Source organism: Mandrillus leucophaeus, unplaced genomic scaffold, assembly GCF_000951045.1.
Source record: "Mandrillus leucophaeus isolate KB7577 unplaced genomic scaffold, Mleu.le_1.0 Scaffold678, whole genome shotgun sequence".
NCBI classification, from domain to species: domain Eukaryota; kingdom Metazoa; phylum Chordata; class Mammalia; order Primates; family Cercopithecidae; genus Mandrillus; species Mandrillus leucophaeus.
In genome coordinates this window covers 72,482-86,479 of record NW_012107341.1, presented here as the reverse complement: position 1 = coordinate 86,479, position 13,998 = coordinate 72,482, and the positions used below count along the sequence as shown (strand labels likewise).

General features: G+C 38.9%; 1 protein-coding gene across 4 annotated transcripts in view; it reads right to left on the bottom strand.

Moving 5' to 3' along the window:
* COBL (cordon-bleu WH2 repeat protein) overlaps positions 1 to 13,998 on the bottom strand; it is a 208,224-nt gene that overhangs the window by 179,741 nt on the left and 14,485 nt on the right. For all 4 annotated transcript variants that reach the window (XM_012002084.1, XM_012002085.1, XM_012002086.1 and 1 more), the window contains exons 2-3: positions 5,071 to 5,281; positions 2,540 to 2,768 (exon numbers count right to left, since the gene is read on the bottom strand). In XM_012002084.1, the coding sequence (XP_011857474.1) occupies positions 2,540 to 2,768; positions 5,071 to 5,281 (440 nt within the window). The remainder of the gene's footprint in view (positions 1 to 2,539; positions 2,769 to 5,070; positions 5,282 to 13,998) is intronic.

The window sequence follows — 13,998 nt, the reverse complement described above, 5'->3', positions numbered from 1 at the left end:
TGAATACCAAGAGGAGTGAAAGCAAGGGTTCCTCCAGCAGCACCCAGCAGGCCTGCCCAGGGCAGTTGTAGGGGAAAAAGGGAGCCTCGGGGATGGTCTCTGGACAAGTGTCTTTTCAAATATTTGACAGTGAGCAGGAGGCAGACACTTGGCAGGGATGGTAATCAAATGTCACAGTTGGCATGGCACAGGCATGGTCCAGATGAGAGGGGTGCTGGCCACAGGGCTGGAGCACAGTCCCCACGGTGGGGAAGCTCATGGTGCCTTGGGGGTGGGGTGGAAAGGGCCAAAATGTCCAAGGCAGTAGAGAGGGGGACTTGGGGGTTTGGAAGCAGCTAGTTCCCACCAAGGGCAGAAGTGCTTCAAAATCTGAACGGCCAAGCTGACTGCACCAGTATGTTCTGCTCTGCCCCGTATGAGGATCAGAAGAAATGCTCTGGGCCCCTGATCACATGAACACTTGAGTTCCTGCATTTCCAATGACCATAGGCTAGATTGGGTCCTCTCCTTCACAGACAGGCAGGTTTTATATGACTTCTCCCAAGTGCCAGGTTCAAGATGTACCTATCAAGATACAGTCAAGTGGTGGCATGTAACAGAAACACTTGTAAGCCTTTTTATTTCAGACACTTGAATGTGGAACAGTTTTCCTTTCATTTTTCTTTTTATCTTAACAAATGGAAGCTGTTTCCAAAGAGTCATGTAAAGCAAATTTCAATAGTGCTGATATACTCAGTGCCACCAGGCCTGTGCAGCGATGCTGAGAGTATTTCTGTCTGTGTTTTAAAAAGACACTGGATAAAACACAAGATGCATTATTCTCAAATGTCAAAGTACGTTTTTTGAAGGAATAAATAGTCCATGTATCTTACACTCAATTGAGCCAAAACCCTCTCTTGAATGTCAAATCAGATCTAGATGCCAGATACCCAGGAAGACAAGGGCTGACTTGGCGGGGAGAGGGCAGACTGGACAGAGATTCCACTATGATCATGGATTTCACAATAAACTTGGTATTAAGAAAAAATATGGCCAGGCACAGTGGCTCACGCCTGTAATCCCAGCACTCTGGGAGGCCAAGGCGGGAGGAGCACCTGAGGTCAGGAGTTCGAGACCAGCCTGGCCAACGTGGTGAAACCCTGTCTCTACTAAAAATACAAAAATTAGCCGAGCATGGTGGCGGGTACCTGTAATCTCAGCTACTCAGGAGGCTGAGGCAGGAGAATCACTTGAACCTGGGAGATGGAGGTTGCAGTGAGCCAATATCGCACCATTGCACTCCAGCCTGGGGTATAAAAGTGAAACTCCATCTCAAAAAAAAAAAAAAAGAAAAAAATACATTTTTGTTGGAAAAAATTAGAAAAAAAGCCATAGAAAAACAGGAAAAACTTGAATATGTATATATTTTTAAAACTCAACCTATTCAATATTTGTGGAATAATGAAATAGAGACAAGAGATATCAAATGAGGCTCATTAGGAGAGAAACTTTTACAAAGTCCGTTTTGATCATTCTAAGGTCAATGAATATAAAACATTTCCTGTGGTCTGACAGTAGTTAAAATATGCAGTTAGCACTCTATATCAATCAGAAACATGTGCTTACACAACATATCAGTTTCTGCACCAGCAAGGCCTCTGGGTTGCCACTCTCACCAGTGGCTCTAACAGTGGCCTCATACAAAGAGCCAGATTCACACGATGAGCAGGATGACACTGGCAACACAGTAAGGAGGCCTAAGGTGGCCCTAAAGTTATCTTCAGGAATGGATCTCACGCACTGTAACTGTTCAGTTTTAGAGAACAGCTAAATGCATTTCTGCCACTGGTTTTAGATATGAGCAATGTTTGAAACCTGGGAATAGCAGCTAATGGCAACTGAAAAAGAAAATCAAGATAATTTTTTTTTTTTTTTTTAAGAGACAGGGTCTCATTCTGTTGCCTAGGCTGAGGGCAATCATGTGATAATAGCTCAGTGCAGCTTCAACCTCCTCGATTCAAGCGATCCTCCAGCCTCAGCCTCTCAAGTAGATAGGACTACAGGAATGGGGATGCACCACCGCGTCTGGCTAAGTTTAAAATTTTTTGTAGACATGGGGTCTCACTATTTTGTCCAGGCTGGTCTTGAACTCCTGAGTTCCAGTCATCCTCCTGCCTCAGCCTCTCAAAGTGCCAGGATTACAAGTGTGAGCCACCAACCCACAATAAAGTATTATAGATGGTTTGGAGTAGTTACTTCAGAGCATAAGCTCTCACCTCGCCTCACCTTTTCCCCTTTTACTTATGTCATGGAAGTTTGCAGGGAGACAAAGGATAAAGGACATGTTCAGGGCTGGGAGAAAGGAGGCACAGTTCAATCCAGAGGAAGGAAAACAGGCCAAATTTCTTTTTTGCCTACTTCAACTTGACTTGCCTGGAACTTCATGTACCCATCTCTCCGTGGCGCTGCCGAGAGTGCTGAGGAGAGCCAACAGGGGACATGTGCAAGCCGCGCATCTATGTGATTATGGGCATGTGCATAAGACGCAGCGGGGCCTCACCTCTTCTGTTGTCCCATGCGTAGAGCTCCTTTATCCCGAGCTCGTTCAGGGACTTGGACAGCTCCAACTCCTCTCCGGCAACGTTGTCCCTGAGGAGAACCACATGCTCTGGGCTGACCTCACACTTTGCACAAATGACTGGGAGAATATTCTGGAGAGGAACCTCAGGGCTCACACGCACAACAGCTTTTTGTGTCCGCAGGTAATTCACGACCAAACGCACAGATTTCTGGAAGAACACACAGGCAAAAAGAATTTGGTAAGACATCCTCCTACAAGGCTTCAACTCCTGTGTCAGTTTGACAGTTGGGTGGGACAGGATTGTGTGTAGCCTGAATCTTTCTTCCACAAATTGAGTGAGTCATGGGGGAAAATGGCATAATGAATATTGAAAAACAAATGTCTAGAATAATAAATTTGGTTTAGAATCTCTTACTAGTGAACAAGCTGCTAACACCACAGCGAAATAAACATCAGGGAGGACTCTACATTTAAAATCCAACACATAAACTTTACTGTCTTCCAAGGGTTCTGGCCAGATGTGAACACATGGCACTTATACGCATTTTCTAAAGAAAATAGTTTGGAAGTAGTATGAATAATTTAAAGAAAAACCCCCCAAAAACATGACATCAAAGTTTTAAGGAGTCAAAATATCCACATAAATATAGGAACACCTCTATATGTACACAGATGTGTGTGTGTGTGTGTGTGTGTGTGTGTATATATATAGTGTACATACGTACTATATATACACATATGTGAAACATATACAGTGTGTACACAGACTTACATGTATTTATGTATACACACTACACATATGTATTTAAGCCAGAAATATATTTTATTTAAAAAAATACCAGGCATATAATACGAAGAAAAACACTCAATTGACTAATACTAATTCTAAATGACTGCAGATAAAGTGGTAGTCATTTTTCTTCCACTTTTACTGATCATTTTTCTTGCATTTTTACTGATCATCCTAATTGTGCTAAGACACTGCAGAGCTGGACATAGTAAATGTAGATTGAACAAAAGAGCAGCAAAGAAAGGCCTCACGCTCTCTTCCAGCCTGCGGACCAGGGCCCAGCGGCTGGGAGAACGAGGAATTTTGGGAGACAATATGGAACCTACTGCTCCTTTACTGGTCCTCTCCTGCCCTAACAAGTGGGATCATGCCTGTGCCTGGGGTTACCTGCCCTGAGAAGCAGGAAGTCAAGGGAAGACGCAGGGTATATACAGAGATGCTCTGCCTCAAACACTGTTTACTTGAGGAATAAGGGGAAATCTCTGGTCAGAGTGTTCTAGAGCAACAATGAGAATGCACTAACCAATCAATCCTAGAAATTAATAGGAGACTAATGTTGGCTGCACTGCCATTTTTAAAAGCAGGAAAATTTAGAAGATCTGCTAAGAATCTGAAAGTAACATTGCTTTTAATTTGAGCTAAAAGATTAGTATCAAAGACTTATTTAAAAGTACAATAAGGCCAGGTATGGTGGCTCAGGCCTGTAATCCCAGCACTTTGAGAGGCTGAGGCAGGTGGATCACCTGAGGTCAGGAGTTCAAGACCAGACTGGCCAACATGGTGAAACCCTGTCTCTACTAAATACACAAATTAGCCGGGCGTGGTGGCATGCAACTGTAGTCCCAGTTACTCCGGAGACTGAGGCAGGAGAACTGCTTGAACCTGGGAGGCAGAGGTAGCAATGAGCCAAGATCACACCACTGCACTCCAGCCTGGGCAACAAGAGTGAAGGTCCATCTCAAAACAACAACAAAAACAATAGAAGTATATAATAAGCTACCAGAATTAATTTTAATTAATAAAAGCCTGGAATACAGCTATGTATATAAGACATTCTCCAAATGCAATGAATAAATATTTCTGACATCATTTTTTCAAAAAAAAATTTTTCCCTTTTTATTCTCTTCTTCTGGGAAGATGTTTAAATCCTCTACAGATACCAACTGCCTCCTGAGTCAGGAATAATTCTAGAACTACACTGTCCAATCAGGTAGCTATTAGCTAGTGGCAATTTAAATTTAAAATTAAAATTAAATTAAAAATTCAGTTTCTTAATCATACCAGCCACATTTCAAGTGTTCAAAAGCTGTATATGTCAATTAAAATGAAAAAAGAAAAATCTACATGAATAACAATAACAATAATAAACACACCAAATTTAAAAAAAAAAGCTGCATGTGGCCAGTGACTATCATATTAGAAAGTACAGAATTAAAGACTATGTCCCCTTTGAATGAAGGTCTAATGGATAGCTCACTGTAGACCAATTCCTCTTCTATGATATATAAAGGAGCAATGTTACAACGATGAACATTATTCAGTTCTGTAAATTTTGTCTCCTAAAACAAACTCTGTTTAGTGCCTAGCTTTTCCTAGCATGAAAGTGGCAGCCTCAGCCACAAATCTCTGCGTTGTATTTAGATAAGAAGAGCCACACTGCCCCTACTCAGGACCTGCCACACATTCAGACACAGGTATCTCCATGTAGGTACTTACTAACCTCAGGCACCTTAGGGGGACCAGGCTTAACCTTCTCTTCAGGAACTTTTTCTTTCACAAACACAGTATGCACATTCAGGGTCCCAATCAAAGTATTTGGCTTAAAACTCAAAGGCTGTTGGGTTTCTGAAGACCGAATTTCAAGGGCGTGGTGGGATGGATTCAGGTGGTTCTGAAGGCAAAGTTCAACCAGTAGGTCCATCATTGCATGGCTGAAAAAAAGGAAAACAAATCATGATGATTAGGAATGACTACACTCTCTCTTTTGCCTGGCTAAATAAGGGTAGAACAAATGAACAAGTGGATGAATGAGCAAATTAGATGTGCTTATGAAAAAAGACAACAGCAGCTCATTAATTCCTTCTGCATGGCTGTAGAGCAATATGTTAACATTTTCAGCACTAACAAACAACACTACTGAAAGAGAAAAATCACAATTAATAGCTTGGAAAATCGTTATATTTTTAGTTAAATCCAAGGGTATGTTGAGTTGAATCATCTAAGGTCTGTTAGCACAAATATTTTTCATGCATACAAGAAACTAAATTTTCAGTTATTCATAAAGATAATGTATCTTTTTTATTTAACTTTTAAGTTCAGGGGTATATGTGCAGGTTTGTTACAGAGCTAAACTTGGGTTTGTTGTATAGATTATTTTATCACCCAGGTATTAATCCTAGTACCCATTAGTTATTTTTTCTGATCCTTTCCCTCCTCCCACCCTCCATCCTCTGACAGACCCCAGTGTTTATTGTTGTTGTTCCCCTCTATGTGTCCATGTGTTCTCATCATTTAGCTTCCACCTATAAGTGAGAACATGCAGTATTTGGTTCTCTGCTGCTTCATTAGTTTGCTAAGGATAATGACCTCTAGCTCCATCCATGTTTCTACAAAGGACATGATCCTGTTCTTTTTTTTAATGGATGCATAGTAGTCCATGGTGTATCTGTACTACATTTTCTTTATCCAACATACTCTTGATGGGCCTTTATGTTGATTCCATGTCTTTGCTATTGTAAATAGTGCTGCAATGAACGTACACGTGCATATGACAGAATGATTTATATTCCTTTGGGTATATACTCAGTAATGGGATTGCTGGGTTGAATGGTAGTTCTGTTTTTAAGTCTTGGAGGAATTGCCACACTGTCTTCCACAATGGTTGAAGTAATTTACAATTCTACCTTATACACCAACAGTGTATAATGTTCCTTTTTCTCTGCAACCTTACCAGCATCTGTTGTTTTTTTGACTTTTTCATAGTAGCCCTTCTGACTGGTGTGAGATGGTATTTCATTGTGGTTTTGATTTGCAATTCTCTAATGATCAGTGACATTGAGCTTTTTTTCATGTTTGTTGGCCTCATGTATGTCTTCTTTTGAAAAGTGGCTGTTCATGTCCTTTGCCCACTTCTTAATGGGGTTTGTTTTTTTTCTTGTAAATTTGTTTAAGTTCCTTTTAGATGCTGGATATTAGACCTTTGTCAGATGCATAGTTGGAAAATATTTTCTCCTATTTTGTAGGTTATCTGTTTACTCTGTTATAGTTTCTTTCGCTGTTCAGAAGCTCTGTAGTTTAATTAGATTCCATTTGTCAAGTTTTGCTTTTGTTGCAATTGGTTTTGGAGTCTTCGTCATAAAATCTTTGACTGTTCTATGTCCAGAATGGTATTGCCTTGGTTGTCTTCCAAGGTTTTTATAGTTTAGGTTTTAAATTTAAGTCTTTAATCCATCTTGAGTTATCTTTTGTACATGGTGTACGGAAGGGGTCTAGTTTCAATCTTCTGCACATGGCTAGTCAGTTTTCCCATCACCATTTACTGAATAGGGAACTCTTTCCCCATTGCTTGTTTTTGTCAGCTTCATCAAAGATCAGATAGTTGCAGGTGTGTGATCTTATTTTTGGGTTCTCCATTCTGTTCCATTGCCCTATGTGTTTGTTTTTATACCAGTAGCATGCTGTTTTGGTTACTGTAGCCCTATAGTATAGTTTTAAGTCAAGTAGTATGATGCCTCCAGCTTTGTTCTTTTGCTTAGGATTGCCTTGGCTATTTGGGTTTATTTTTTGGTTCTTTGTGAATTTTAAAATAGTTTTTTCTAGTTCTGTGAAGAATGTCATTGCTAGTTTAATTGGCACAGCATATATATTGATCCTTCCTTTCCATTTGTTTGTATCATCTCTGATTTCTTTGAGCAGTGTTTTGTAGTTCTCCTTGTAGAGATCTTTCACCTTGCTGGTTACCTTCATTCCTAGGTATTTTATAATTTTTTTTGTGGCAATTGCGAATGAGACTGCATTCCTGATTTGGCTCTCAGCTTAACTGTGTTGGTGTATAGGAATGCTAGGGATTTTTGTACATCAATTTTGTATCCTGAGACTTTGCTGAAATTGTTTATCAGCTTAAGAAGATTTAGGGCCAAGACTATGGGGTGTTCTATATACAGGATCATGTCATCTGCAAATGGAGATAGTTTGGACTTCCTCTCTTCCGGTCTGCATGCCCTTTATTTCTTTCTTTTGCCTGATTGTCCTGGCCAGAATTTCCACTACTATGTTGAATAGGAGTGGTGAGAGGGGGCATCTTGTCTTACGCTGGTTTTCAAGGGAAATGCTTCCAGCTTTTGCCCATTCAATATGATCTTGGCTGTGGGTTTGTCATATATGGCTCTTATTTTTATTTTGAGGTATATTCCTTCAACATCTAGTTTATTCAGAGGTTTTAACATGAAAGGATGCTGAATTTTTATCAAAAGCCTCTTCTGCATCTTTTGAAATAATCATGTGGTGTCTGTCTTTTGTTCTGTTTATGTGATGAAATACATTTATTGATATGAATATGCTGAACCAACTTTGCATCCCAGGGATAAAGCCTACTTGATCGTGGTGGATAAGATTTCTGATGTGCTGCTGGATTCAGTTTGCCAGTATTTTGTTGAGGATTTCTCCGCTGATGTTTATCAAGGATAGTGGCCTGAAGTTTTCTTTTTTGGTGTGGTGTCTCTGTCATTGGTATCAGGATGATGTGGGACTCATAGAATGAGTTAGACAGGAGTCCTTCATCCTTACTTACTTATTTAGTTATTTATGGGAACAGTTTCAGCAGTAATAGTACCAGTTCTTCTTTGTATATCTGGTAGAATTCAGCTGTGAATCCGTTTGCTCTTGGGCTTTTTCTTTTCTTTTCTTTTGATTGGTAGAATATTTATTACTGATTCTATTTCAGGGCTGGTTACTGGTCTGTTCAGAGATTCAACTTCTTCCTGTTTCAGTCTTGGGAGAGTGTGTGTGTATCCAGGAATTTATCCATTTCTTCTAGATTTTCTAGTTTATGTGCACAGAAGTGTTCATAATATTCTGATGATTATTTGTATTTCTATGGGGTCAGTGGTGACACCCCACTTGCCGTTTCTGATTGTGTTCATGTACATCTTCTCTCTTTTCTTCTTTATTAGCTTAGCTAGCAGTCTATTTCATTAATTTAAAAAAAAAAAAACAGCTCCAGGATTCATTGATCTTTTGAATAGATTTTCGTGTCTCAATCTCCTTCAGTTCAGCTCTGAATTTGGTTATTTCTTGTCTTCTGCTAGCTTTAGTGTTGGTTTTCTCTTGGGTCTCTAGCTCTTTTAATTGTAGTGTTAGGTTGTTAAATTGAGATCTAACTTTTTGATGTAGGCATTTGCTGCTATAAATTTCTCTCTTAAAACTGCCTTAGCTGTGTCCCCGAGATTCTGGTATGTTGTATCTTTGCTCTCATTAGTTTAAAAGAACTTCTTGATTTCCCCCTTCATTTCATTATTTACCCAAAATTAATTCAGGAGCAGATTATTCCATTTCCAGGTAATTGTATGGTTTTGAGTGAATTTATTAGTCTTGATTTCTAATTTGATTGCTCTCTGGTCTGAGAGATTGGTTATTACTATTTAATTTCTTCTGCATTTGCTGAGGAGTCTTTTATTTCTGATTATGTGATCGATATTGGAGTACATGACACATGGCAATGAAAAAATGCATATTCTGTTGTTTTAGGGTGAAAAGTTCTGTAGATGTCTATCAGGTCCATTTCATCCAGTGCTGAGTTCAGGTCCTGAATATCTTTGTTAATTTTTTATCTTTATGGTCTAATGTTGTCAGTGGGATGTTAAAGTCTCCCACTATTAATGTGTGGGAGTCTAAGTTTCTTTGAAGGTCATTAAGAAACTGCTTGATGAGTCTGAGTGCTCCTGTGTTACATGCATATATATTTAAAACAGTTATGTCTTCTTGTTGAATTTAACCCTTTACCATTATGTAATGCCCTTGTCTTTTTTGATGTTTGTTGAATTAAAATCTGTTTTGTCTGAAATTATAACTCCTGCTTTCTTCTATTTTCCATTTGCTTGGTAGATTTTTCTCAATCCCTTTTGTTTTGAGCTTATGTGTGTCACTGCAGGTAAGACAGGTTTCTTGAAGATAGCATACCAATGCTTTCTTGTGTTTTCCATATGTTTGGTAGATTTTTCTCAGTCCCTTTTGTTTTGAGCTTATGTGTGTCACTGCATGTAAGATAGGTTTCTTGAAGATAGCATATCAATGGGTCTTGGTTCTTCATCCAGCTTGCCACTCTGTGCCTTTTAATTGGGGCATTTAGCTCATTTACATTCAAGGTTAGTATTGATATATGAGGATTTGATCCTGTTATCATGATGTTAGCTGGTTATTTTGCAGACTTGTTTAGTGGTTGCTTTACAGTGTCAGTAGTCTCTGTACTTTAGTGTTAGTAGCTGGTAATGGTGTTTCCTTTCCATATTTGGTACTTCCTTCAGGAGCTCTTGTAAGGCAGGTCTGGAGGTAAGGAATTCCTTCAGCATTTGTTTATTTGAAAAGGATCTTATTTCTCCTTTGCTTATGAAGCTTAGTCTGTGCAGAGATGAAATTCTGGGTTGGAATTTCTTTTAAGGATGTTGAATATTGGCCCCCCAAGCTCTTTTGGCTTGTAGGGTTTCTGCTAAGAGGTCCATTTTTTAGTCTGATGGGCTTCCCTTTACAGATGACCTGACTTTTCTCTCTAGCTGCCTTTAACATTTTTTCTTTCATTTTAACTTTGGAGAATCTGATGATTATGTGTCTTAGGAGGGATCTTCTAGTGAAGTGTCTTGTTGGGATTCTCTGCATTTATATCTTTTACATTTTTCTAGCAGAATATTTTTATTTATTTAAAGCTAAACTCTCTTTTCCTATGAATTTCCCAAGAAGTTGGGCACAGGTTTTTTTCCCTCTGATCTATTCCTTAGTAAGTAACTTGCATAATTCTTGCAGGACATAATTATGGTTTCCAGATGTTACCAAGTAAATTGAAGACTGGGAACTCATAGGGCACTGGTAAACACACAGGTGCGAGTGACATCAGTAAGACAGTAGAACAGGAGGTCTCTGGCTCATGTACCCCAACAGAAAAAATGATTTGGCAGCCTGCCATGCACAGAAGTTCTTTTGTAAGAGCTTTGGGATCCAGAAAGAAGATTGTGAAACTGTGGTAGAGCCGCAGACTAAGGAGGGATACACTGAGAAATGAGGCCCACAGCCTGCTGGCAGGCTCATAGGCTTTGGTACCAGCTGTGGACTGAAAGCATCCCTGTCCTCCTATGAACTCAGCTCCAACCACAAAGAGCTGTGGTGCTTCCAAAAGTCCCATCTTCCATTTCCTGAGAGGGGCCATATCCAACCTATCCCCCGAGTAACATGCTTGCTGACCTCATACCCAACTGCAGATACTGAAGTAGTCATGTGCCCTGGCTCCAGCCCCTCTCGACTGTGGCCTGCTGGTAGACATGTCTATTCATACCCTTGGTGACAGGCTTCCCAAGCTTAGTCCCAACTGCACTCCCTGAAACAGCCATTTTACCTGGCTCCAAACTCAGCTTGACTGAGATACCAGAGGCAAAAACATCAGTCTGGTGAGCTAGGAGTGGATCCTTACCTGCCAAAACCAGTCTGTAAAGACTAGAGGTGTCTGCTCCTTCAAATGCACAGACACACACAAGTTTACATGGATCACAAAGCATAAGGTAAACACAACACCACCAAAGTTAACTAACAAAACCCCAGTAACCAACCCCAGAAAAGTGGAGATCCATAAATTACCTGAAAAGGAATCCAAAATAGCCATCTTAAAGAAGCTCAATGAGCTTCAGGAGAATACAGATTTTAAAACCAAATGAAATTAGGAAATCAATACATGAACAAAATGAGAAATTTAATAATGAAACAGAAGTATTAAGAAGAAACCAAACAGAAATATTGGAGTTGAAGAATACAATGATTGAACTGAAAAATCCAATAGACAGAGCTTCAACAGAAAACTTGATCATGTAGGAAAAAGAATCAGTAAATTTGAAGCCCAGCCATTTGAAATTAACCAGTTAAAAGGAAAAAAAAAATGAAAAAGTGAAGAAAGCCTATGAAACTTACAGATCACCATCAAAGTGGTGGAAAGCCTATTTAAAGAAATAATGGCAAAAATCTTCCCAACTCTACAGAGGAAAGTTGACATAAAGTCCTAAGATCTTCAAATATATTAAACAAAAAGAGCATTACTCTGAAGCACATTATAGTTTGTCTCAAATATTAGAGGTTTTCAGAAGTAAAAGACAAAGAGACAATTTTGAAAGCAGCAAGAGAAAGGTACCTTGTCACACACAAAGGAAACATCATAAGATTTATCAGCGGAAACCTTGCAGACCAGGAGACAATGGGATGATGTAGCAAAGTACTGGAAGAAAAAAATGTCAACTAAGAATACTTTATTCAGAAAAACTATAGTTTAAGGATGAAGGGGAGAGAAGTCTTTCCCTGTCAAAACTAGGCACCACTAGACCTGCTAAAGTTAGTTTTTCCAGCTGAAATGAAAAGATGATAAACAGCATCATTAAAGCATATGAAAATATAAATCTCATTGCTAAAGGTAAACACAGAATATTATAATACTGAAATGGTACACACAAATCACTTTAAACACTAGTATATAAATTAGACGGCAAGTTGTCAGAATAAATATAGCCACATAAATTTACTAATGGAAATACAATACAGAAAAATAAAATCTGACATCAGTTACATAAAGTGTGTGGGGGAGGGGGAAGTAAAGCGTAGAGTGCCTGTATAAGATTGAAGTGAAGTGGATATCAGCTTCAAACAGACTGCTGTAACTATAAATTATTCAGTGTAAACTCCATGGTAACCACACACAGATACACACACACGATGTACAGTAGATGCAAAAAAGATTAAGAGAGACGAATCAAAGTACACTGCTACAATAGTCAAACCACAAAGGAAGACACCAAGACACGTAAGAGAACTATAATAAAAGTAGAAAACAAATGACAATTTGGCAAGAGTAAGTCCTTACCTATTAATAATTATTTGAAATTCAAATGTACTAAACTCTCCAATCAAAAGAAATACTGTGGATGAATAAATAAATAATAATAATCAACTATATGCTGTCTACAAGAGACTCATTTTAGATTTAAGGACATAGAGGTTGAAAATAAAGAATGAACAATGATATTTCATGAGAAAGGTTAAAGAAAGGAGCCAGGCGCGGTGGCCCACACCTGTAATCCCAGCACTTTGGGAGGCCGAGGCAGGTGGATCATGAGGTCAGGAGTTCGAGACCAGCCTGGCCAACATGGTGAAACCCCATCTCTACTAAAAATACCAAAAATTAGCTGGGCACGGTGGTGGGTGCCTTTAATCCCTGCTACTCAGGAGGCTGAGGCAGGAGAACTGCTTGAACCCAGGAGATGGAGATTGCAGTGAGCCGAGATGGTGCCACTGTACTGTAGCCTGGGCGACAGAGTGAGACTCCATCTCAAAAAAAAAGAAAGAAAGAAAGAAAGGAGAGCAGGGGTAGCTATACTGTCATTAAATAAAATAGGGTTTAAGTCCAAACTGTCATGTGACAAATGTCATTATATAATGATATAAGGGACAATTCAACAGAAAGACCCAATAGTTACAAATATTAATACTTATATCACCAACATGAAAGCACCTAAATATGTAAAGTATTACACTGATAAATACGAAGGGAGAAAGAGACAGCAATACAGTAATAAAACAATAACAGGAAGAGACTTCAAAACTTTACTCTCTAAAATGGATAGATCATTCTGGTAGAAAATCAGTCAATAAGAAAATAGAATAACTGAACAACACTATAGACCAAATTGACCTAAGATACATAATTGCCATCTAATATCAGAAAAATACAGATTCTTCTCAAGAGCATATGGAACATTCTTCAGGGTATATAACAAGTTAGGTGTCAAAAGAGGTCTGAAAATTTTAGTAAGACAAAAATCTTCCAAGTGCCTTTTCCAACCATAATGGAATGACATTAGCAATCAATAACAGTATTTTTAAGAATGAAAAAAAAAATACAAACATGGCATTCACCTTCTGTCATATCATTTTGCCCACAGTCTGAAGATATTAAATGGAAAATTTCATAAATAAGCAACTCACAAATTTAATCAGTGTGATGAAATCTTGCACCATCCTGCCTCATCCAGCCTGGGACATCAACCATCCCTTTGTCCAATATATTCACACTGTATATTCTACCCGACTACTAGTCACTTCATAGCCATCTCCATTATCAGATCATTTGTCATGGTATTGCAGTGCTTGTGTTTCAGTCACCCTTACTTTACTCAATAACGGCCTCAAACCTCAAGAGTAGTGATGCTGGCTATTTAGATGCCAAAGAAAAGCCATAAAGTGCATCCATTAAGTGGAAAGGTAAAACTTCTTGACTTAATAAGGAAAGAAGAAAAAAGTAGGCTGAGGTTGCTAAGATCTATGGTAAAAATGAATCTTCTAATCCTAAAATTGTGAAGAAAAAAGAAATTCATGCTAGTTTTGCTGTTGTGCCTCAATCTGCAAA